General features: G+C 39.2%; 1 protein-coding gene across 11 annotated transcripts in view; it reads right to left on the reverse strand.

Moving 5' to 3' along the window:
* katnal1 (katanin p60 subunit A-like 1) overlaps nt 1-21,174 on the reverse strand; it is a 122,774-nt gene extending 101,600 nt beyond the window's left edge. For 4 of the 11 annotated variants that reach the window (XR_011342272.1, XR_011342270.1, XR_011342271.1 and 1 more), the window contains exons 1-3: nt 21,076-21,173; nt 4,999-5,174; nt 807-970 (exon numbers count right to left, since the gene is read on the reverse strand). Coding sequence is in view for 8 of the 11 variants with exons in the window: in XM_069891558.1 (XP_069747659.1) it covers nt 807-970; nt 4,999-5,160 (326 nt within the window). In the remaining 3 variants the exon portion in view is untranslated. The other 7 variants (XM_069891550.1, XM_069891557.1, XM_069891552.1 and 4 more) reach the window with 6 other exon arrangements.
* Between the last annotated feature and the right edge of the window lie 6,460 nt (nt 21,175-27,634).

The following is a 27,634-nucleotide window of genomic DNA, read 5'->3' on the forward strand; positions in this document are numbered from 1 at the left end:
GGCATTGCAATTCTTTTATGCCTATGTAAAAACCTCTCAAATTTTAAAACACTACTAAGCATAATTTAATGTTCTAGCACATTAATAACACTGGACAATGTAGATTTTCTTTCCTGAACACTTTTGGGTGTATTTTATGCTGCTGATCTCGAAAATCACCTTAAAATTTTCATGCACCTTTATTTTTATATACAATCTATTTTTGCAATTTCCTGTCATATTTTTAACAAGCTTCAAGATACAAAACCATGAAATTGAAAATTCATTTTCTGCATTCGCACATGAACTTCTTTCCTGCTGATCTTGGTGCAGTCAGTGAAGAACATGGTGAAAGGTTTCACCAGGACATTGTAACCATGGAAAAGCAGCATTGGGGCAACTGGAATCCATCAATGATGGCCAATTATTGTTAGCCACCGACACAAAAGGCATCAAATGCTGAGTACAAATGAAAATGAGCGACAAAAATTTTAGGTCAGCTGGAACTAATGCAATGTGTCAGTATCAATATGTGATTATTCAATAAAGGTTAATTTAATGTTTCTCCAACTTCCTATGTGATGCAGAAAATCTGAAATTATTTTTCTGTTCAGCTTGAAATTGTCTGTCATAATTCTCAATTTTTTTTCCCAAGAAGTAAACCTTTTAGAAAAAAAAATTGTTGTCCACTGTAATTAATCTGTCCTTCTTTTGTAGCAATGTTTTCCTTTTCATATTGATGTTGGATATATGTTATCATTGATTTTTACAGACAGATTAGTGGAAGTGTAATTCATAACTTGACAGAATGAATGCTATTTACACACCTGTGCTCAACTGGAATAGGTGGTGGCCAAATACTTGGATCTCTGGAAGACTCATCTTGCTGAGGTGCAGAGAAATCAGTTGGAGGTTTCTCAATTTGAAAGCTTTCCAAAGTGTTTACAATACTTTTCACCTGCTCATATTCTTCAACTAGCTCCTGTCGCACCTGCAGGACAAAACTCCGTTCAGTGCATGGTTTCTGAGTCACTATTCTTTTGTGCCCTACTTAAAGACAATAGATCTTTTCCCCCAGCAAGTTTTGCAAATAACATGAATACATTAAACTATCCCTTTCTGCCCTTTATCGTAAAAAGTTACAGGTCAAATTCTCCAGATGGGTGATTTAATGCAGCCTTCCAGTTTAGACACACTAATAACTGAATAGGGTTAAGACATTCAAATAAACCTCAAAAGCCACTTTCAAACAAGAAATAAATGAAATGTCAAAGATAAAAGGCTATTTTCTTGTTCAAAATAAGTTACGTCAAAATGGAGTGGAAGTCACATTGCACCCGAAATATCTGTTAAAATGGATGTTGCACTGGTGTTCATACCACTTTTGAGTGAGCTACCAGACAGTGCAATTCTATTGCATGCATGCATGCTAAAGCTGTGGAGGCAATAGAAAACACATTGTGTAATTCGTGCACCCAAAACCTAAAGGTTTGGCAGTTCCCATCATAACAGAAGTAGTCCATATCACCAGGTGGACAAAAAATGAGACAGCAAAATATCAGAGATGTGACTATTTGAAGGACGAACACAAAGAAAACAACTAAGAGAAAGTGCTATCTGGAAGATAAAGAACATCTCAGATTCCCTGGTAGCAAACCAGACATGGACAAACTGACAATAAAGCCACAACCCTTCAGATTGATTGTATATATGCAAGGCTCATGCTGTTTCCTGGCCTCTAATGAGTAGAATGATTTATGCAAGAGACACCAAAATGCAAATTTGACTTCACTTTGAAAATGAGCATAAATGATAATTTCAATTTTGAGAGACTCAAAATCATTGTTATAATAGGATTTTAAACTGGTATTTTACAGAATTTCACAGCTTCTTTATCAATCAAGGTAAAATTCAGATTCAGAATAGGTGATAATAAAAACAAAATGCTGGAAGTACTTGGAGGTCAGCAGCATCTGCATAAAGAGAAGTAGTGTTATCATTTCGAGTCCCAAGCCTTTCGTCAGAATCAAAATTTCTGACCAGGATAGCATCAGCTCTGAATTTGATTTTCATTGGCATGGTAGGTCATTACAACTGGCTTCTATATTTTCATTCCTCAGAAGAATAACATTAAACAAAGCTCCAACTATGATCATTCTACTTAAAATATACATGATCTGCAAACTTAGGTTGAGGGGAACCACAAATTAATTTCTGGCATAACGTGTAAATTGTCCACTTTGGTTAAGTTTAAGGTTTGATATGCTCATGCCTGAAAGAGATTTGGATCAAAATCCTTTGACTGTCCATTTCCCTCCAGAGTTTCTCAGTTTTTGCTCGCAATCTTGAGTCTCCACATATTCATTGCCTTGTCATCACTGGCCTAATTGAATTAAGGTCCCTCAATGCTTCAAATTCCACCTCATTGCAAAAATCTCCTTTCCACTGACCATTTCTTTCACAATAACAACTTCCCTAACTCAAATACCATCACTTTTCACCTTTTATGTTTGTCAATTTCTTAAAATTCACTAGGCATAGTAAAATGGAGATTCCCCAGAAATTTTCCCAGGAACCCTCTAATGAACCTGCATTGTGAAAAGGTCAGCCTGGGAATTTTCCTGGACCACCCTCTCCCTGCAGTGTGAAGAGCCAAATGGTCAAGCAGAGAAGCCTCGTGACATCAGCACTTGCATGCTGCGTCACTTAGGCAATTAAAATTAAAATAAAAAGATACTTACCGCCTGACCACAGCCAGCAGCACAATGCAGGATGAATGGCTGTCCTCATTAACCATAATCCCTCACTCAGCTGTATTTATTAGAGTGATTCCAGCTGCATGAGAAATTATGGAAAACGAAGTCAGCCATTCATTCCGCCTTGTGGCAGCGTTGTGAGGTGTCGAAGCACAGGGCAGGTGGACCGACAGACAGGGGGCGAACTTACATAAGCCATCATCAATTGAGGGAGGGATTCCCCTGAATTCTTGGGGAGGGAAAATTCCTGGGAATTTGGACCACAGTGTGAAAGGGGAGATCCTGAATTTAAGGGAATTTCACTGGGACAAAGTATTGTCACTGCTTCCCTGTGGCATGAAAATGTCTAATGTCTTCTCTTTTAGAGAATCTCCCCCAAGCATATCACATGTAATTAGAAAGTTTGCAGACATGAAAATTGATGTTGTTCATAGAGAGAAAGGTAGTCCAAAGGTACAGAATGATACTGATTAGCTGATAAGAGGAACAATTCTATTTTTCTGTCAGTGAAACATCTTTTGATGTATTTTGAGGACAGAGTGCCGAGTAAATGCATTGAGGAAGAAAAGGAGATTTTGTGTAAAAATCAAAAGATTTCTTAAGGTGGTAGCACAGGATACATGTGGCAAAGAGGGCATGAAGAATGCTTGACTTCATTAGCTAGGTACAGAAAAAAAATTGGGAGCTCTTGGAACAACTTTGTAAAACATTAGTTGAGCCACAAAGGTTGTGCATGCAAGTCTTGTGGCCACAATGCAGGAAGTACATATTGTACTGGAAAGTGTGCAAAAGATGCTGAGCAAAAAATAAATTGCTGGAAGAACTCAGCAGACAGAGCAACATGTGTGAAGACAAAGATGATCAAACTTTTGGGTCAATATCCTCCATCAGGAGTGCAGAGACAAGATGACTATGATTTAGTATTGAGAGGGAGGAGGTAAGACAGTGGGCAATAGGTGGAAAGAGGTTAGGATGAAAGAACCAGGAAGGCATGAAGGGATATGTAAACCAATGGAGAAGAAACTTGGATTTCTACTTGCATGAAGGACAGATGAAACCAGGTGTGGAAACATAATGAAGCTTGTCGACAGGGAATGTGTGTGGGGTGGGGATGGAAAAGATGAATGAAGGGATAGAAAACTTGAGTGGACTGATGCAAGTCAGAACACAGGGTGGGTAGATTATCTGAAATGGAAAATTTAATTTTTATACCATTGGGTTGTCGGTTTTCCAAGTTAGGTGATGGATTAATATGCATGTGACCTCATGGCCGCAGCGGTGAAGACCAAGGACAAGATGGTATGGGAATGGGAACTGAAATAACATGCAACGGAAAGCTCAGGATGGCTGTTGCAGACAGATTGCAGATATTCTGAACAGCCACCTAGTCTATGATTGACCTTGCCAATGTACAGGAGGTCACATGCAATATGCCAAATTGGAGGTGGTGAATATGAATCTCTGGTCCCTGGAAGATGCTAAAGGAGGAGATGAAGAAAAAAGTTTTGCTACAAAAACAATGAGCTTTCTATTGCATGTCATTTCAACTCCCCTTCCGTATCTTACAGAGGTGTATGAAATCAGGATGGGAATATATAGGTAGCTAATCAGTCTCTTTTCTCATGGTTGGGGAGTCTAAAACAAAAGAGGACATAGATTTAGGGTGAGAGTGGAGAAAGGGGCAGTTTTTTCCCCCCACACTAGGAATATATAGTGAGTAAATGAAATGGTGGTACAACTGCAAATTTTACAAAAGATTTTTTTTACAGGTTTAGAGAGATAAGGGACAAATGTAGGCAAATATAATTACCTTAGCTAATCTATATTGGCTTGGACAAGTGCTGAAAGGCTTCTTTCCAGACTGTAAAAATCTATGACTATATTATTGAGTTCATGCCAGAAAGCAAAAGAGTTTCACTGACATAAAAATGGAATTATTCCTCTTACTGTTCAGATTAAGAATGTTTTAAATGATCATGACCCTGTTATACAGGAACTTCACCAAATGGATCTGGTGCATGGGAATCAAAGTAAACACAAAAGGGATATGAAGAAGAGGGGTGGGAGAAAAGAGAAAAGTGAAAAAGAAAGGGAAAAAAAGGATGATGATGTGCATGAGTGATGTATATTAACAAGGCCTAAATATAATCTTTTCATCTCAGCTAAGCAATAAACTGACTATTAGAGGTCATCAAATCACAAACACATAAACAAGCATCTAATTAATATACAAGGAAAATAAATTTTAAAGTAGAGGTCATACCTGCAACCACTTCACTTTTAATGCTGGATCCCTTATTAATAGTGTGTGTTTCTGAATCTGTTGGATCACTCCTTGGTAGTAAACCATTGAAGAATCATAGTTTCCTAAAAGGGCATACTCTCTTCCTTTCTTCACATTATCAAAAATTTCTGCTAAACTCATGGTGTTTCACACTCCTGAAATATTAAAAACATTGAATAATGAAATGTCATGCTTCAATCAGGAAAATTAAGGTTTTAGATTCACACAAGAAAGAGAAGCAGGACTGGGTTATTAGGCCCTTTATAACTCCTTGCCATTCATTAAGTGATAGTTAAGTGCCACTTTACTGCACTAGCTTCGTATCCCTTAATCTCCTTATCTAAAAATCTATTGATCTATTGATATAGTCAGGGACTATATGCTTAATGGGTCGAATGTTCCTACATTTCATTCCCTTCTCGGTGAAGAATTTTTTTTCTAATCTCGTCCTGCATGGCTAATCTTTTATTCTGAGACTATACACTACAGAAAACAAATTCCATGGACTCTTCAGTCTATCCCCAAAAGAATATTGTACATTTCAATTAGTTAATTTATCTTCCCTTTTGCCCAGGGAGCATAGCCCTCGTCTGCTTAACTTTTTGTCATATGACAAACCTACCACTTGTTGCTGAACCCCAAGTTTAATCTTCCTCAGATAAGGAGATCAGGTCTATGCACAATGTATCATCTGAATATTATATAATTTACAAGACAATAAAGTTATTATTATTGCAATATTATGCTAATGGAAATCAAATCATTTTGCAGAAAAGGCCTAGATATTGTTTGCAACATGTTCACTTCCAGTGAAAATCCATGCAAGGATATCCCGACCCCTAACTATGCCAATATCTTTCAATCTCTCAACATTTATGAAAAATTAAGTTATGTTGATAGTTCAATCAAATCAATGACTTCACATTTTTTCATTTTATATTTCATTACATGTCTTCACCGATTAATTTAGCCTTTCTACATCTTTTTTTTTTATTCATACATATAATTTGCAAGCCATTATATAAAACAATAAATGTTTAAATTGAAGAGAATTTCATTCATTACATGATGGTTATGATCCCTCCCCTTCCCTTCCTCTATATAATATAAAATTAAAAAGAGAAAAAGATAGCATCATGGATTGGTCAGAGTATAGCTTTCCAACAGACTGGACTTCAACAAGTTTATATGATCAATTTAAGGAAGGGCTTAAGAGGCTGGAAGAACATTTCTATGTATTTATACCTAGAATTTGCATATATGGGCTCCAAATTCACAAAAAAACATAGCATATTTATTTCTCAAATTGTATGTAATTTTCTCCAAAGGAATATAGCTTTGAATTTCTGAATTACATCTTCCCATACCTAAATGCAAATCCAGTTTCCAAGTCACTGCAATATATTTCCTTGCTATTGCTAATGCCATTTTAACAAATTTCATTTGACATATTGATATCTTCAACTTGGTCTTGTTCCTTCTATATTTTCCAATAGGAATAAAGCTGGGTTTAATGGAAATGCAGTGCCTGTTACTTGTTCAAATAAGTTCCCTAAATCCACTCAAAAAGGCTTTACCTTGGAGCATGACCAAGTTGAATGTGAAAAAGTGCCCATCTTCACCACATGTAAAATATTAATCTGACAAATCTGATTTCATTCTATTCAATTTTTGTGGTGTCAAATATAATTGGTATAAAAAATTATACTGAATTAATCTATAATCTTACATTAACAGTATTTGTCATTCAATCTTGACAAAGATCCATCCAACTTTGCTCATCCATTGTAATATTCAAATCTAACTCACATTTCTGCCTGATTTATACACTCTTTGTTTAATAGTTCCTGTTTGCAATAAAAGATACATTGCAAAAGTAAATTTCTTAGTGTTTCCTCTCCTAATGAAGAGTTTCCAACTCACTACAAATGGATAGCCACACCTCTGGACCTAATTTTTCACTTAAATATGTTCTCAATTGAAAATAACCAAAAAAAAAGTATTACTAGGTATTCCATATTTATTCTTCAATTGTTCAAATGACATCAGTTGGCCTTGTTCATAAAAATCTTTGATATTTTTAATATCTTTACTGAAACAACCAATTAAAAATCGATTGTCCTTTCATTCCAATTTTGTCATTTATCTTATTTCAAACAATAATCAAGTATTTCAACAATGGTGTCTCTTTAAAACCAATTATTAATTTTGAATCCCATTTATTCCTCTGCTAATCTCTCTCCTATTTAATCCAATTCTACTTTAACCCATGCCAGTTTTTTTTTACTTCTTCAAAAAGAGAAAGGAATCTCATCCATATTTCCTCGTTAATCTTTCTATAGAAACTCTTGACATTTTAACTCTCCAAATAAATTTCCTTATACGTTTATTTAATTCTTGAAAAAACTTTTGTGGCAATAATATATGTAAAGTTTGAAAAATAAATACTGATATCTTGGGAATATATTCATCTTGATACAATTAACCCTTCCTATTAACGTTATAGGTAAAGTCATCCATTTTTAAAATTTTTCTTCAACCTTTTTGAGCAATGGCAAATAATTCAATTTGTGTAATTTTTTTTAAGATTGTTATCTACAGGAATCCCTAAATATTTAATTCCATCTTTTGGCCATTTAAATTGAGTATTCCTTTGACAATGACCATCTTCTCCTTCTGTAAGAGGCATAATTTCACTTTTATCCCAATTTATTTTATATCCAGAGCTCTTATCATATTCTTACAAATTAAAGTGTAATTTTCATAAGGAAGTCTCAGGTTCAATTAAAACATCATCTTCAATTAAACTAATTTTATGCTCTTCTTGACCAACCTTAAAACTCTTAATTTCTAAATCACTCCTAATTACTTCTGCTAATTGCTCTATACCTAATATAAACAAAGCTGGGGATAAAGGGTTTCATTGTCTACTTGATCTCGTCAGTTTGAATGGAATAGGTATTTGTCCATTAGTTACCAATTGGGCATTAGGATCATTATATAATGCCTTAATCCAATTTATGTTTGACCACATCCAAATTTGTCCAAGTCCTTAAACAAAAAGTCCCATTCCAATCTATCAAAAGCTTTTTCTACATCTAAACCCACAGCAACACTAAATGTATAATAATATTAAGTAATCTAACCATGTTGTCTGCTGACTGTCTCTTTTCTACAAAGCCTGTCTGATCCATATTTATTAATTTAAGAGATCATATAGTCATCCTGTTTGCTAGTATTTTAGCAAGAATTTTAATCTGCATTCAATAATGAAATAGGTCTATATGATGAAAGTTTCAAATAATCTCTCTTTTTTTGGTATCACAGTAATTATTGCTGTTGAAAATGATTCTGTAAGAGTATTTGATGTTGATGCTTAATCAAGCATTTCCATAAAAATACGAATCAGCAAATCTTTATATTCTTTATAATTGCCAGGTAGAAAACCATCTTCACTCGATGCTTTATTACTTTGTAATGAACTAACTGCCTCCTTCACTTCGAGTTATGTAACATTAGCACCCAATTCTGTTTGTTCTCCCATACTTAATTTAGGTAAATGTATCTGAGATAAATACCTATCTATTTTATTCCAATTTTTTTTTTTAAAAGACTCTGACCTATATAATTTAGAATAGAATTTCTTAAAGGATTTGTTACTTTCTTGAGGTTTGTAACTAATGGCATTCAAATCATTTTAATTACATTAATTGTTCTTGATACCTGTTCTGCTTTCAATTGCCATGCAAGTACTTTTTTTTCCCCAAATTCACAACGCCCCTTTAAGGGCAGCATGAGCTCAGTCACCTGGTGCATTGTGACATCATAAATCGCTGCCCAGGATGTGCACTGGAAGGAATGCTGGAGTCAGAGAGAAACCTCTGACGATGCCATTTCCCCATGGCTGCCCCACCATGTGGCAATATAAGCGGGGCCAGTTCGCCATGAGGATGTGTGCTGCCACACAAGCACCCCCCAGAACCGGCTACATGTCCTGTCACTTTGGCGGCCGGCCCCGGCTGTGATAAGTCCAGATGGGCCGCCTGAAGGCGGCCCACCATAAAGAGTTCCTCTTTCCCCCCACAACGTCCAGGGTGAAGGTTCCGCCAGACCATGCAAGACTTTGTATGGCCCCTCATACAGTCACTGTAGCGGTGCAACTTGTGGTCCCCTCCGCATGAAAATGAACTGGGCCGAGATGAGCTCTTTGGGGAGATGAAACGGCCGGGTGCAGTGATGTGCCGAGGTTGGGGGAGCTAGGGAGGCCAGTTGCCTGTGTAGGTCCACCAGCAGGTTTTTGTCGGTGGCCTTGGTGTCAGGGTCTGGGCCAAAAAACTCACTCAGCAGGGAAAGTGGTGCACCATAGACTATCTCCGCTGCTGAAGCCTGCAGGTCCTCCTTGGGTGCCGACCTAATCCCGAGGAGAACCCAGGGTAGTTCATCCGCCCAGTTTGGTCCAGAGAGCCTGGCCATAAGCAATGCCTTCAGATGCCTGTGGAACCTCTCCACCAACCCGTTGGACTGTGGGTGGTATGCTGTGGTGTGGTGGAGCTTGACCCCCAGGAGCTTCACCATCTGACTCCACAGGGCAGACGTGAACTGCGCCCCTCTGTTGCTAGTGATATGCGCTGGGACTTCGAAATGGCCAATCCATTGTCTGACCAGAATCCTGGCGCACGTCTCCGGGGAGGCCTCCTTAATCGGGATGGCCTCCAGCCACCGTGTGGCCCGATCCACCACCATGAGGAGGTAACGAGCCTCCTTGGACAGCGGCAGGGGCCCGACAACATCAATGACAACCACTGGGTCGAAGTTCTGGATGGGGGTTCGTGTGCGTCACTGAACCTTTGAGGTCTGGCACCTGGTACAGTTTCTCGCCAGTTCCGCCACCATGCCATACAAACTGCTTCGCGACTATCCGCACGGTTGTCTTTACCGCTGGGTGAGCAAGGTCGAGGATCAGACTGAAGACCTTCACCCTCCAGTGCGGCAGGACCACCGGGCATGGCGTGCCAGTTGAGACATCGCAGAGCAATATGTCCGGGCACCCAGATATCCTTGAGTTTGAGGCCCGAGATGGTGGTCCACGAGGCCAGAGTCTCCGCATCGTTCCTCTGTGCCTGAGCCAGTTGCTCGTAATCCAGGCCGGGCACGAGAGTGTTGATGGCTGGACGGGAGAGCACATCTGCCACTACATTGTCCTTGCCAGCCCTGTGTCAGATGTTGGTCATGAACTCAGTCATGCATGAGAGGTGGCGCTGCTGACTAGCGGACCACGAACCCTTGGCCATTGCCAGTGCTTGAGTGAGGGGCTTGTGATATGTGAAGGCTGTGAAAGGCCTGCCCTCGAGGAAGTAGCGGAAATGGAAGATGGCCAAATACAATGCCAGGAGCTCCTGGTCGAAAGCGCTGTATTTGAGCTCCAGCGGGTGCAGCTGCTTGCTGAAAAAGGCCAGCGGGCACCATTGTCCATTGAGCCACTGTACCAGAACCACCCCCAAAGCTGTAGCTGAGGCGTCCATGGAGAACGTCGTGTGCAACTCCAGCCACGGGTGCATCAGCAGTGTGGCGCTGAATAGAGCCTCTTTTGTCACGATGAAAGCCCTGTCCACCTCCTCTGATCACGATAAAGTCTTTTCTTTGGTGGCCATGAACACAAACAATGGGCACATGGTGCGCGCGGCTCCAGGGATGAAATGATGGTAAAAGTTCACCATCCCCGCAAACTCTTGGAGGCCTTTCAGGGTGGAGAGTTTGGAGAATTGTTGAACAGCCGCTACTTCTCCGGCGCCAGCATGGCCCCAGCTACCAAAATGGTGGGCCCCAGAAACTGGAGAAACTCCTTGCCGAACTGGCATTTGGCCGCGCTGACTGTGAGGCCTAAGTCCTCCAGCCAGGCAAAGAGTGTGCGGAGGTGGGCTTTGTGTTCATCGTGATTGCGACTGGCAATGAGAATATCATCCAGGTAAATGAACAACCGCGTCTATGAGGTGCTGGAACGTTTGGGCCGCGTTCTTTAGTCCAAAGGGCATACGTAGGAACTCGAAGAGGCCGAAAGGGGTGATAATAACAGCCTTACCCACGTCATCTGGATGCACTGGGATCTGATGGTATCCCTGCACAAGGTCCACTTTGGAGAAGACCCATGCGCTGTGGAGGTTGACAGAGAAGTCCTGTATGTGGGGTACCTGTCAGGGGTTTGAGAAGTCTTCATCTGTGAGGAGCAGCTGGATGTCCTCCGGATTATGTTCCAGGTATATCTGAAGGAAGAGAAAACAAGGCTTGTGGTCTTCCGCCAGGGCCAACATTTCGTCCATCAGTGCCAAAGGACTACGGTCCTCAAACCCATCTTGGTGAAGGAGCCTGGAATCCCGTTGCTGGGGAGTTAGGCTGAAAGTTCCAAGTAGCAGGTCTTTGAGGGCAGTGTACTTGGGAGTAGGCTTGGGGGGGGGGGGGGGTTGGATGATGTCGTCCACCCTCGCTGCTGTATCTTGGTCCAGAGCACTCACGACCTGATAGAACATTGTGGCATCTGATGAGATGTTGCAGAGTTGAAACTGTGCTTCCACCTGCCCGAACCACATTCTCGGTTGGTGGGTCCAAAAGGGGGGGGGGGGGAAGCTTGATGGAGACAGTGTTAACCTCTGCTGAATCCATGGTGTTTTGAGTCCAGAAAAACATCTGGGCTCGTCAGGGTCACCACTGTAGTGATGTGAGCAGTGGAAGAAACACAGCCACCACGTTGAGGGTCATTAATGACTGTTTTTATTCAAATTCAGCACGCCCCTATAAGGCAGCATGAGCTCAGTCACCTGGTGCATTGTGACATCATAATCGCTGCCCAGGGTGCACGCTGGAAGGGATGCTGGAGTCAGAGAGAAACCTCTAATGACACCATTTCCCCATGGCTGCCCAACCACGTGGCAATACAAGCGGGGCCGGTTCGCCATGAGGATGTGCCCTACCACACCTGTATAATTTTTCATCATCCACATTTGGTGTATACAGAGTCCATAATTCTGAATATATTTGATAATGTACCATCACACATCTCCCTGCAGGATCAATTACTAAATTTTGTATTTTATTTGGAAGATTTCTTTATCAACAAAATTGCCATTCCTCTTGCCTTAGAATTGAACGAGGAAACTGCTACATATCCAACCCAGTCCCTCTTTAACTTCAAATGTTCTTTCTCAATTAAATGTGTTTCAAGCAAAAAAGCTAGGTCTCCTCCTATTTTCTTAATATATGCCAATACTCTCTATCTTTTCACTCTCCCATTTAACCCATTAACATTAAAATTTAAAAATTTCACTGTTATTCATCTTAATAATCTACTCTTTCCTCCACCTGTGACTCCTCCTCCCTCATTTCCCTTATTTAATATCCAATGTATTGGCACACACTTCCTCCAGCAAACCAGATAGAAAAAAGAAAACAATTTTATTTCTAGAGCATACATGTTACCACATATATAACTACATATATAAACAATTTCAAATCCCCCCCCAGAAAGTGTTGGTTAAATAATACCCAACACTAACTCCCTCCATTTTACGGCTTGTGACCAAAGTCACAATTACCCACATGATACAGAGGAGTCAGAAACTCTCCCCAGCCTCCCTAGTATATTAATCTTTAGTAATTTAATACAAATGTATAAAATTTCAAATAAAATTTCAGAATTTTTCAAAAATCTACAAAATAAGTAATCAGTATTTGAGATTATTCAGTCATGCATGAACTGCTAGGTAATGTTGGTCCATCAAAACATATTGATAACAAATTTTCTTCTGATTCTTCATTCCATCTGAGTTCTTGGGAAATTTTGCACATATAGTTTTGCTTGCACAAAGCTCAAAAACAACATTTTCACCTCCAGGCAATACAAATCAATATCCATTTTCCACAAAGAATCTTCTTAACTGGGTTAAATTCTCTTCTTTTTACTAAATCAACACTGATATCAAGATAAAATGAAACTCTACCCCCTGCATACTCAAGTAGCCCTTTCCTTGCTCTTGTCCCTTCTTCCGCTGGAGTCAAAATCTTATCCCTGTCTTGATATTGCAGAAATTTAATTATCACAGAACCAGGAGGGTCAGTATCACATGACTCCCCCACACCCCACCCCCTCCCCTCCCCCACCCCACCCTTCTACATCTCTGAAGCCTCTCTGCATCATTCTCACACCCCAGCCTATTTTCTGTTTCCCTGGACTGGAGACTGAAAGGGGAACCTATTGAAGTTTATAAAATTATGAGAGACATAGATTGGAGAAAGATTGTGACTGTCTAACCAAAGTCTTAAGAAAATGTTGAAGGTGTTGTTAATTGTGTAGGTTGTCATAATTTACAAGAGAATGCAGAGTTGGGCAGAGAAGTGACAGAGACAGGTGGAGTTAAATCCAGTTAAGATTGGAAGGTTGAAATTGAAGGCAGAGTACGTGCTAATGGCAGAATTCTGAACAGTGTGAAGGAACAGAGGGATCTTGGGGTCCAAGTCCATAGATCTCTTAAGGTTGTTAAGCAAATTGATAAGATGGTTAAGAAGGTGTATGGTGTGCTGGCCTTCATTAGTCACAGAAATATGTTCAAGAGCCAATAATGCAATGTAACAGTTCTATAAAAATTACAGTAAAACCCTGGTATTCGGCCCCTATGGGAATTGATAGATGCCAGAGAAGTGAATTTTCCAGTTGCTTAAGATTGCATGATGTGTGATTGGCAAACTAATAGCAAGGTGCATCAATTTTAAACTTCATATTTTTTTTACCCATTTATTTTCTGAGATTTTTTTGCCATTTGCTTGAGGCTACTGGTTGCTCGAATTCCAGATAAGAGTTTTTACTATATATCAAAATGCTGGTAAGACTTAGAAAGCCAGGTAGCATTTGTGGAAAGAGTTAATGTTTCTGGTCAAAACTAAAACACTTGCTAAAGAGATAAGATTTCAAAATTCCTTTATTGTCAAGTAATACAGGAAATGCAATATTACACACAATTTCCTTTTGCCTGTCTTAAAGCAGACACAGAGTTGGCATTAATATTGCCCGGAACCCCTTAGAGTAAAAGGAAAGAGTAACAAAAGAGAATCCCTTCAAAGGGATTCCTCACAGATTCCAGTTGTAATAGATACCTAGCTCCCATGAACCAGTCACCAGCAGCCCAGAGCCTGCATGAGAACCTCGACTGTAAATTACTGACCGCCTGCAGCCTGTGTGAGTCCTTCAGTCATTGAGCCGTCACTGGCTTGCTGATGTGGTCACTGTACTTTAGGGTCCTTCAGCCGCTGAGCCCCTCGCTGGTCCTGTAGAGTTGTCTCCTCTGCTTCTCCTCTACAGTGGCTATTCTCCCTGTTTCTGGTACTCTGTGCCAGTTCACTGTTCCTGTGGAGTTTGCAACCCTTCATGACCACTGTTGAGCAGAGGCATTTCCAACTTGGGCACAGACCATACAATTGCAGGATTTTAATTAAAATCACTATTACCTCCTTTAATAGGCTGATTAGACCCTACAGAGCAGCACTGTATCTCAGCTCCCTGCTCTCCAGGGCCCACTTAAGTGGCAGAGCTGCCATTACAGAAGCTCCAGCAGCACCACCATTTATTTTTTGATCTCTGGAGAGAAACACAATATTCTGTTGATGGTGTGATTGCAGCAAAATCACAAAAATGCTGGAGGAACTCAGCAAGTTTCACAGCGTCAATAGGATGTAAAGATATGTAACCACCGTTTCAGGCCCAAAGAAGGGCTCAGGCCCAAAGTTAGTTACATATCTTTACCTCTTATGGGTCTGTGAGACCTGCTGAGTTCCTCCAGTAATTTTGTGTTTTCATTAAGTTAAGTCTCTGGAAGCACATTTTGATCAACATTTTATAAACGACATGAAAGAAAGCAGAAACCACCCGGGACGAACAGGCAATAGGAACAAATGGAAATACAGAACCTTTTCAAGATTGGCTTTTCAGGAAGAGAATTGACTGTGCTGTTTTGGCCTCAGATTTCCATCATCTGCAGCACTTTATTTTCCAACTACCTAGCATAAAGCAATGAGATAGGATCAACTGATCCATCATTGTGAAGGCAGACCTAGGCAGCAATGATAACAAGATTGAATTTTACATTCTGTGTAAAGGAGAGTAGAGTGGGTCAAAGATTAAAACGCTAAACTTTTTTAAATATTTTATTTATTCAACATATATGTCAAGTAATTAACAATATACCATAGCAATATAACAGAATGTTAACAAATATATGTTGAAACTATATATAAACAGAAACTAAAATCTAAAAACTAAAAGAAAAAGAAAAAAAACTAACTACTACTAAACCTCTAATCAACCCACCCTCCCCCTTAAACTAATCTAATCCAAAAACTAAAATATATTAAATTTCATTATAAAATGATTACAAATAATTAATTTGCATTGCATCAGTTGACACTGAGAGACCTCAAAAACATCATGAAATTATTATACCATCATGGAAAACTTCACTGATAAGGAAAAATAAATTTAAAAAATCAATTTTAATTTCATTATTTTAACATATGAACCCTAAATTTTCAAAAATAAAGAATATTTACCCCTTTGAATTATACAATTTTTTTTCTAATGGAATACAACTTTGAATCTCAGAAAGCCATCGATCTAATGTTAATGAAACATCAGATTTCCATGTTACATTGATACATTTCCTTGCTATTACGCAAACAAACTTTAAAAATTTTAATTGAAAATCTGATATCGATAATTTAGGAGTGACACTTTCAAAATTTCCTAACAAAATTGATTCAGGGTTTAAAGGAAAGTTCACTCCCATATCAGTTGCAAAAATTTACTGATAGAAACCCAATAAGGGTTGACCTTTGAACAAGATCACATAGAATAAAGAAAAGTTCGAATTTCTGTTCTACATTTAAAATATTGATCCAATAAATCCGATGTCCATCTACTCAATTTCTGAGGAGTACTATAGAGTTGATGTAAAAAATTATAATTTATATAATCATATATTAACAGGATTTGTCATAACTTCTTTACACAAGTTTTGCCAGTCTTGATCTATTATCATGTCCAAATCTTGTTCCCATCTTTCTTTTTAATTAAAAAAGCCTACTATAGGTGTCATTTTTGCAATAATATACAAGCAATTGAAATAAATTTTTTAATCATTCCATCAAGCATAATTTGTTCCAAATTTTAAGGATCTTTTAAAATAATTTCCAATCCTAGTTTCTCTCTTAAAAAGCCCTCAATTGAAAATATCAAAATAATGTATTATGAGATATATATTTATTCATTAATTGATCAAAAGACATCAATCTATTACTTTCATAACAATCCCCCAATTTAGAGATTCCCTTAAAATACCATATATTTAAAAAGGATTATCTTTTGAAAAAATCAATAAGGGATTAATTAATGGTGTTTTTGTGAAAGAATATTTCCATCAGTTTCTAATTTAACTTTATTCAAAATATTCAACAAATGTTTTAACATTGGAGTTCCTTATCTATTACACTAGATTTAAAATCCCATTTATAAATAAACTCATCTGGTCTAACTTCTCTGATCTTATTTAATTCAATATCCACTCATGATGGTCTAATTTAACAAACATAAAAATTAAAAGCCTTAATTGTGCTGCTCTGTAATAATTATTAAAATTGGGAAGTTGTAGTCCTCCTTGTTCATATTTCCATATTAATTTTTCTAATATGTTCTTACCATCTTCCCTTTCCAAAGAAATTTCCTAACTTGCTTATTTAAATCTTGAAAATAATTTGAGGTAAAGGTATAGGTAAAGTTTGAAATAAATATTGAATTCATGGAAAAACATTCATCTCAGTACAATTAACGTAATTGATAAATTTACCCATTTATTTAAGACATCCTCTATCTTTTTAAGTATTGGAATATAATTTTATATTAATTTTTCAAATTACTATCAATATTTATACCTAAATATTTATTCTTGTCTGTCCATTTAAATTGAACTTTTTGTCAACATTGTAAATAATGTCCTTTTACCAATTCCATTACCTCACTCTTATCCCAATTTATTTTATATTCTGAAACTTTCTCATAAAATAACAATCTTGGTAGTGATATTTATGGTTCAGTTAAATAAACTAATACATCATCATCATCATCAAATAAACTAATTTTATGCTTTATCTGATTTATCTCAAATCCCTTTAATTGTTGATCATCTCTAATCTTTTGTGAAAGTGGTTCTACAGCTAAAGCAAACAAAGCTGGTGATAAAGGACATCACTGCCTACTAAATCTATTTAAATTAAATGATTGAGTTATCTGTCCATTTGTTATCACTTTAGCTATAGGACTTCTATACAAAGCCTTAATCCAATTTATAAAATTTGCACCAAAACCAAATTTACTTAATGCCTTAAATTAAAAAATCCCACTCTAACCTATCAAAAGCTTTTTCCATATCTAAAGCTACAATAAGACTCAAATCTTCTTTCTTCTGAGCCAAATGAATTATATTTAATAACCTTACTATAATCTCTGAAGTTTGTCTATTTTAACAAAACCCGTCTCATCCATGTTTAATAAATCAAAAGATATTAATTAATCCTAATCACTAATACTTTTGCTACAATTTTATAATCTGCATTTAACAAAGATATAGGTCTATAATAAGTAGGCTTTAATGGATCGCTATCTTTTTTAGGAATAACCGTAATTATCACCATGGAAAACCTTTCTGGAAGACAATATTGTTTAGAAGCCTGTTCTATTACTTTCATAAATAATTAAATCAATAAATCTTTAAACTCTTTATCAAATTCAACTGGAAACCCATCTTCACCCAGAAATTTATTATTTTGTAAACTAGTAAGTGCATCATAAACCTCCTGCTTAAAGGACTCACTAATTGATCTAAACTTTCTTGAGTTAAATACAGTATTGACAATTGTGACAAATAATTATCTATCGCCTCTTCATCTTGTAATGATTCAGCTGTATACAACTTCTCATAAAATTCCTTAAATACATCATTAATTCTTTGTGGTTTATACATCACTTCATCATTATCCTGCTGTATTGCATTAATTGTTCTAGATTATTGTTCCGCTTTTAATTACCAAGCCAGAACTTAATGTGATTGTTCCCCTCACTCATAATATTTCTGCTTATACGGTTTTTCTTTCGGGGTAATTTTTAGAGTTTTTTCTTTTCTCAGTGTCATTTTATTTTCAATTGTCGACACTAGATGAACTTTAAAATAACTTTAATAATAAAAACTTTACTTAATTAGTACTTTTTTAAATTAAAATCCCCGGGAGTCATAATGGTGTTCACTACGGCATCACGCGACCTCCCCTAACGCTAAACTTAAATAAGGGATATTATGACAGCAAATAGCAACATGGCTTTTTATCTGGCAAATTACTTTTAAGTCAGGATGCAATGAAAGACATTTAACAGGATCCTCAGAATACATTGTAACAAGAAAGATTTTTTTCTTGCACAAAGACAGGTAGCAGATAAGATAAAAACAGCAAAGAATAGCTAAAAATGACTAAGGAAGGAAATGATGTGGACCAAGTCAAGCCAGCCAGATAAACAAATCAACTAGTAAGAATTTCTACAGATTATTTAAAAATATGAAGAAATTTAATTTTTGTAATATAAAAGCAAGTTTGTGGAATTCATCATACCAAACAACAAGGATGGTTCATTAAACAGGTATTTTGCACACAGTGGGGTGGGGGAGGGAAGAAAGAGAGGGGAGGGAGGGGAAAGGGAACAGCTCTGTGATGGAGAGGGAAGAGCTCAGTGAATGCTGAGGTAAGGGGATGTAGAGCTGGAGGAAAGGAGACAGAGGGATAGGGGAGAGAACAGAATGGGGAATGGTCCAGCAGAAACTGAGGATCGATGTTAATATTAATTGGAAAATGCCCAGATGGAATATTAGGAGTTGCTCTTCCAATTTACAGGTGGCTTTGGTTTGGCAATGCACGAGGCCATGAACAGACATATAGGCCCTTGAGTGGGGTGCAGAATTGAAATGGTTGGCCACTGGGAGATCCCAGTAATTGACGTTGTCAGAATGAAGATGCTCAGAGAAGCAATCCTCCCATCTGCGTCCAGTCTCCCACAACGGGAGCACCAGATTTAGTAGATGACTCCTGCAGATTCACATGTGAAGTGTTGCTTCTCTTGGAAGGACTATTTGGGCTCCCAAATGGTGGAGAGGGAGGAGGTGTGGACACAGTGTGGCACATCCTGCAGTCACAAGGGAAGATGCCAAGGAAAATATAATCATATTTGACCAATTTACTGGAATTCTTTGAAGCAGTAATACATGCTGTGGATAAAGCAAAACTGGCAAACTTTCATAAGGTACATGATCAAGTATCAAATATTATTGGAGACAATAAAAGCTTATGATGTAAGACACAACATATCGGCTTGGTCAATAGATTGCTTGGTTAACAGGATGGGCATTAAGCAGGACATATAACAATATACACAGGAACCGTTACAATTTACACAAAAATAAGGCACCAAAGGTCCATTTGCTAGATTCACTGATGAAACAAAATAGTACATTGTGAAGAGAGCAAAAAGAGGCTGCAAAGATGAAGGGGGAAATGGAATAAAGTGTAAAAACATCAAATTGTCTACTTTAGTAGCTAAATTTTTTTAAAACTGCACCTTATCTAAATGATGAGAACTCTGGGGTGTAGAGAAACTTTGAGGTACTGTGCAAGATTCATAAAAGATATGCATATTTGACAAGTAATGTAACAAGTTAGCAGAATGTTCTTGTTCATTGATGGGAATTATAAAGCATAAAAATTAATACTTTAATTGTACAAAGCATGGAAGAGACTACATTGTTTACAGTGTTGGTCTCCTTACTCAAGGATGTCAATATATTGAAAGCAGTTCAGGTTACCCAATGACAAAAGTTTCCACAAGCTAGTTAGTGTGTCAGAGTGCACAACTGAAATATACAAGAATCTGACCTGTTCTGACAATTTGGCTATCAAAATAGCCAAATCTGAAATTAAGGGTCATTGTTTTAAAATAAGACACCAATTTAAGAAAGAGATGTGGAGATTCTTTTAAAGAAGGTCATGAGACTTCATGGAAAAAAAAAGAATTTGAATATTTTAAGACAGAGGTAAACAGATATTTGACAACCAAGGTGAAAGGGTACCACAAGTAGTCAGATCAGCTATGATCTTATTAAATGTCAAAACAGGTTTGAGGGCGATGACTTCGTTCACCCTTTAATTTGCACGATGGGTCAAAAATTTACATGCAAAGACGAGGACACAAACGATGTGGAAAAACACACTCCAACGTGTTCAAGTAGTTGCTTTGGTAACCGTTCACTTTTAACAGCTGACGAATTACATTCATCTGTAGACAAAGGAACTCACTGGATCTGCACGTAGATTTTATTGATACAATAGAAAACAAGAAACCTGACTGCTGGCCGCCCAGAGATCACCCCTTGTGCAGCTCCATCATTTGTTCTCACATTATAACATAGCAAACACAACGCTATTTCACATACAATGGGCGCCGCCCTCTTACTGAACCCCGAGATTGTTTCCAAGCGGTGCATCATGTCTGCAGGACAACCACTGCCCCTCGAACTGGTTAAAAAGCCGAAAGGCCGTGTAATGACCGTAAACCTCACCCGATATTATTTCGTACACGAGTGATTTTCTGACTTGAATTGCGTTCAAATTATACAGGTGCCAATCAGTTGTTCGGCCGATGTCTGATGGGATTTGTAGTCCCACGTTCATCGCCGCCTCCGCATGAACTGTGAACTGGGACTATAATCCCCACAACTCTTCGCGCGGATCCATTCCACCCTGCAGGGAGGCGATTAGGCCGCGTCGGGGAAAAATGCTGCCAGGGACCCACGCTCGGCTCGGGGTTCCTTCCAATTTGACGGCGGACCCCCAACGTCACGCACCTGCCTCCTCACCCCCTAAAAAACGACCTCCTAATGATCCCGGTTTAACGCGGAGGCGGCCAGTGTTCAATGCCGTTACCTGCAGATGTCCAGACACTCCCAGTCCGTTATCCTGTTGCCCCGGCAGCGGACAGCCAACAGCACGAGCCGTGGCACCGCGTATCTGACACAAACGCTCCCGGGAAAAAATAGCCAATCAGCACCTGAGCTGCGCTTAGGCGCGAAAGGGGGTTTGAAAGCTCGTAAAACTATTCAGAAGAAAGAAAGAAGGCTGGATGAATGTTCCAGGCAAAAGAACAAGAAAAAGAGTGTCTAAAACACAAGAGCAAGATAACCTGCCTCATTGACTAGTGGACGGTGTCACTTGTGCCTGCAGTGATGAAGAGCAAATCAATTCCTATGTCAGGAAGGACCTGGACCCACCTCAGTCTGCCTATCATCACAACAGGTCAATGGCAGGTGCCATCTTCTTGGCTGTTGCACTCTGGACCATAGACCACCTACGTCAGGCTGTTCTTCATTCCCAACAAATTTGTGCAGCAACTAAACTTATGATCAAACTTAGAGATCTGGGATTCTGTTTGTCCCTCAGCAACTGGATCCTTGACTTCCCCATCAGTGCATATTGGCAATGTCACATCCTCCTCACGGACCATCAGTACAAGGGCAGGGCCAGGGCCGTGTTCTTGGGACCCTGCTCTATTCCCTATTTACTTGTGACTGCCCAGCCAAGTTTGACTCCAAGTCAATCTATAAATTCACTGATTCTGCTACTGTTTTGGGCTAAATACAGGATGGAGATTGAGAATCTGGTTGGGTTGTGCCAGAACAATTTTGCTCTTAACATCACCAAGATCAAGGAGCTGGAGAGGGTCAATACCTTCATGTTCCTGGGAGTCCACAGAATAGAGTCAGCATATTGAGGCAACCATGATGAAGACAGACTCTAAGAATTCTGAAGAGATTTGGCATGTTGTTGAATACTCTTATCAAACCTCATTAAATAATGAAAAATATACTAGTTGCATCATGGGTTGATTTCATAATTAAAGTGCCTCAGAACACAGAAAGCTGCAGAAAATACCAAATATAGCCAAATTCATCAAAGGGTCTGACCCCCGCCCACCAAATCCATTGAAGACATCTAATGAGGGGGGAGTATTCCAAGAAGGCAGCCAACATCATAAAGGACTCCCATCACCCCAGTTACAAACTCTTCTTGTTGTTACCTTTGGAAGAAGGTACAAAAGCCAGAAGTCTTACACTAAGTTCAAGAATAGTTTTATCCCCAATGGCTATCAGACTCTTGAACCTACCCTTTACAACTCTCATTGTAAACTACTCCGGCACCACAAAAAGACCTGTCTGCTCTATTGAAGCAAATATTTTATTGCACGAGTGGTAACTGTGAGTATTAATTACAGTAAAAGCCCTGGTATCCACCACCTATGGGGATTGGAAGATGCCAGTATGTGTATTTTCCAGTTGCTTGAGACTTACTGTCACAATGTCTAACTAATACACCTGCATTAAGAATAAACAGTGCAGCAACTACTATCCCTTAAAAGCCGCTCGGGGGCTAAGTTGGGTTCTTTACTGTAAAACGTCGAGATTCATTCAAACGAAGTCCAGATGAGTTTTATACAGTTTATTAATCAACACAAAAGGTCCAACAGTCTAAGTAATGTTCTATGAATCTTGTAGTAACATCTAACTAATGAATGTGAATCCTAGCCTAACGTAACGTTTGACGAACGGTAACAAAAAAATATCGCAGCCCCACTCACCCACTGTCTATCCCCCCATTACAGTCGACACGAGTTAACAACTCTTCCAACCTGCCCAAACCCCTGCGTATGTGTCAATAATCCCAAGTGAATAACAGGTGCATGGAATCAACATGGCACTAGAAGGGCAGCATTGATGCTGGCTGCAGCAGAAACAATGCAGCAGTCGGACATCTTAGCCTCTGTAGCCAGGCCAACGACTTGTAAGCAGTGCACACCTTTGGCTCCTACAAACAGTTTAGAAGACAAAAATGCTATATTGTACTTACACTTGCATGAATATATAAACCTTAAACCTTCATTTTCAGTCACATTCTTTAAAAACATCTAATCTTCCCTGCATCTGTAGATTCCTTCCCCACCACAGGCGAAAAATAGCATTATAGACAATTAAACCGCATTCCCTCGCACCCCCCCCCCCAAACTGGTTTACAGATAAAGCCTCTGACAGGTCTGACAGGGGCAACTCTTATGAAGCAGGGACAAAGAGACACTTTAACAGAGTCACCCGAAAAGCAAGCAGCATCAACCAGCACTTCATCCTGAGTGGCGCCATTGCAGTTTCACACAACTTTATTCTAACAGCTACTATGAACGAAGCACTCCGCTGGCTGAATATTTTCTCCCATCTTGTCCAAAGGTTTATGTGTTACTTCAGAAAACATTATTTTACAATTTTAAACTTACATATTTTACCTATTGTTTATTTTAATTTTTGTATTTATTTTCCTAATATTTTGCCAATTCCTTGAATTCTGGATAGCAAGGGTCTTGTATTTATTATATCTTTTCATATTGGGGTAATTTAATTGTATTTGTATATATGACAATAAACTAATTATCATTCTTTTTATTAACACTTCTAAAAAAGTGAACAATCAAAAACATAGCTTTGTGTTTGATGCACCATCAATAATCATAAAAGACAAATTGTGAAACTGATAGGCTTTTATTAGCTATAGACTGGAACAGCCATCACCTCATTGACTGATCAAGACAGAGTGAAATGGGGAGCATGCAAAGGGCTGTGGTTAGGATCGGTCTTAGGAGGCGTGTCCAGCTGGCAGCAGCCAATCATATCATAACAGTGGTTAACCACAGTGTTGCTGCTGCAACCCACGATTCAGATTTTGTTCTTTCTGTAAGTAAAATCACCAGTTTTACTCTCTCCTCCTCCTTTAATCAGCAGCTGTTTGAAAATACCGGCCTTCTGAAAATCTCATCGCGAAAAAACTGGGGTCGCACTAAATCGGAGTTTCAATAAATGATTGTTACAGTTGAAATTAAACCACTAATTATTTTATCATATACCAAAAATGGCAATTTCACCAGCAGGAAACAATTAAAGTGTATGTCGCTGAATGCACTTACAAACACACTTACCTGACCCAATGATCCAGTACTTGTCTTTGAAGTATCGGAGCATCTGAGTATAAACCCGTGTGCATCCATGTTTGGAACTGCTGTGTCTTTACTGATGCTCCCACTCCTGCCCATGAGCCCGATGTCCCTGCTCCTGCCAGGAGCCCGAGGTCCCTGCTCCTACCTGGGAACCTGACGTTCTCACTCCAATGGCTCATCGCGTTATATCCGAATTCGTGTTAAATCGGGGCACATAAAATTGGGGTTTCACTGTATATAATATTTCTTACAAAATAAAGGTCTGAGTATTTTTAAACCAACAATATTTTATGGTGTTAAGATACTGAATGGAGAATGGGGATAGGCCTGAGGTGCTCAAATGTATATTCCTGATTTTTAAAAATTTTTTATGAGAAATGGGTGCTACTATCAAGGCCAATATTTATTACACACCCCTAATTTTTATCGAGAAGGCCATGGCCTTAGGTTGTAAAAGACCTAGGTAAGTTTAAGGTCACATAGATATCAATGACAAGAGATTCTGCAGATGATAGAGTCTTGAGCAAAAATATAAACTGCTGGAGTAGTTGACTGGGTCAATTGGACAGGATATGTTGAGGTTTCAGGTCAAGGCCCTGCAACATCACAGAGAGAGGAGATGGTCACCATGAAGACGAGAGGAGGAAGTGAGACAGGGACCACCTGGTGATAGCAGGCCAAGGAGGGCAGATGACAGACAAGTGAAGCCCGGGAGAGGAGGGTGAAGGTGGAGATAGCTGCTGGAGGGTGATCAATGGGAATACAAAGGCCGCCTGGCTGACTGCATCATAAAGTGGTATGGTAGCTGAAAAGCATCAGATTGAAGGACAGAATGGAGGGAGATTAAAATTGCTGAGATCACTGGAGTCTCCATTCCCTTTGTCAACAATATCTACAGGAGACGGAGCTTAAAGAGGGCCCTTACCATCCAGCCCACAGTATTGTTGACCAGGGTCAGGACTGCCAGGCTGGAAAACATCTTCTTCCCACAGGCAGTGAGACTGTTGAACAATCCTAGAAACCAGTAAATTATTTATACATATATATTTATTTATTTTGGATCGCTATGTATACATGTAATTTGTAGGGTGTGTGTGTGCATTGTTTCATCAAGTTTATATGGACATGAACAATCTGATGACAATAAACTTGAATTTAAACCACTGGTGGTATCTGATAAATATAGAAGGTGATAATGGAACAATAAAGGGAGAGATGAAGGAAGACAGTTGGAACTATATGGAGCAGGGAATCTGCTGTGTGAAATGTGTAGGTTGTAGTTAGATGGAACCAAGAGGAGAAGGGAGGAAAAAATTGGGAGATGGGGTTTGAGGGGATGCCTGAAAGAGACAAAAATGGGAGGATGTGGTGGATTGGAAGGAGAGAGAGGGGACAACACAAAAGTAAGGGTAAATGAAACAGGAAAATTCATAGAATTCCTTTCTTTCCACAGGTGCTACTTGACTTGCTGAGTTCCTCCTTCTGATTTTTTTATGTGCATTTATAGATAAATTGCATAGATTTACACCAATCCTACCTTAATCCCATTTTTATTCTTGTATCCTTATCAACTCCCACTATTGAACCATTTAATAGATGTATTTTATTTAATTTGATTTATTTTATAAACAAATTTTAAAATAGATTGAATCACAAGAAAGGGTGAAATTACTAAAGCCTTTTTCTATTGCAAAATGTTGGGGACATTCAAGCTTTTTTTTGGAATATTTTGATTTTATCAACAATCAGTACCAAAATTACCATCACAGATAAATAATTAAATGTGAATTAATCATTGATATATGTTCCAAATATAGCCCCTATCCCTCCACCCCGCCCCAACAAAACCCTAAATAAATGAAGAAAAAGGAAAAAAGAAGAAAGAAAAAAGGACAGAAAAAAGAGAAGGAAAAAGGAAACGAGCTGTCGAGATCAGGGATCCAATTCAACAAAATAAAGGGGGGCTCAATTATAACATTCAAGCTTTTTGACAGTCGTAGAATGCCTTAGCACTGCAACAAAGGTCCTTTGCCCATCGTATCTGTGCTGACGATTAAACCAGCCAATTACACTTACAGGTCCTCCTTGAGTTACAAATGCCTGAATTATAAAGCAGACACTATCTTCCAGGGGCATGGACATTTCTGTGTGCCTTCTTCCTCTGCAATAATTGGGGACTGGGCCAAGCTGAGCAGAACTGGAAGCTCTGACCAGATCTACCATTGCCTGAAGAGGGCACACAAAATCAGTGAACCGGTGCGGATTCGAAAGGCCAACATGGCCTGTTTCCGCTCCGTAAATGGTTATATGGTTATATGGTTATACTCATATATGTTTCTGTGACCCTCTCCCATATGCTGTTTTTCTTCTTTTCCAACTTACAAACAGCTTGGGTCAAAAAGGAACCTTGTCGTAACTTGGGGACTTTCCAGTTTTATTCTCATCAACTCCTCTCAGATTCTGCTCCTTAATGGAGGAAATTTAGAGTAGCCGATTAACCAATCAACCCAAACATCTATAGGATGTGGGAGGAAACCAGAATACTTGGAGGAAGCCCTCCTAGTCAGAAGCAGACTGTGTTAAAAACACACAGTAAATGGTAGAGGAACTCAGCCTGTCTCATAGCGTTCATAGGAGGTAAAGATATACCGATGTTTCAGGCTTGAGCCCTTCTTCAAGGTATAAGCAAAGAGCAGACAAGCACCAGAATAAAGATGGGGTATGGAGGGGGGGGAGTAGCCCAGACAAACAAAAGGAGTTAATTGAATATAACAAGAGGAAAGGAATCAGAGGGAAAAGGAAGAGAGGCAGACAGAACTAAAGGAAGGAGACAGGGGGATGAAGATGGGGTGGGAGGATGGGTGGGGTTTTTTTCAGAAACTGGAGAAGTCGATGTTAATGCCATCCAGTTGGAAGGTGCCCAGACGGAAGATGAGGTGTTCCTCCAATTTGCACATGGTCACAGTCTGGCAGTGCATGTCAGCAAGGGAATTGGACAAGAAATCGAAATGGGTGGCCACTGGGAGATTCGCACTATTGTGGAAGACAGAGCCAAAGTGGCTCAATGAAGTGATCTTCCAGTCTGGGCCCAGTCCCCTCTGATGTAGAGGAGACCACAACGGAAGCCCTGGATGCAGTAGACAACCCCTGCAGATTCACAAGTGAAGTCTTGCTTCACTTGGAAGAACTGTTTGGGGCTCTGAAAGGTGGTGAGGAAAGAGGTGTGGGTGCAGGTGGAGCATCTCCCGCAGTCACAGGGGTAGGTGTCAAGGGGAAGATTGGTAGGGAGGAAGGAATGGACGAGGGAGTCACAGAGGGAGCGGTCCCTGTGGATGAGGAAGGAATATGTATTTGGTGGTGAGATCACGTAGGTGATGGCGGAAATAGCGGAGAAGACAGATGGTGGTCGATGAAGTCAAGTGGAATCCTGCACTGGTGCTGGAAGGGGCC

Source organism: Narcine bancroftii, chromosome 7, assembly GCF_036971445.1.
Source record: "Narcine bancroftii isolate sNarBan1 chromosome 7, sNarBan1.hap1, whole genome shotgun sequence".
Classification (NCBI taxonomy): Eukaryota; Metazoa; Chordata; class Chondrichthyes; order Torpediniformes; family Narcinidae; genus Narcine; species Narcine bancroftii.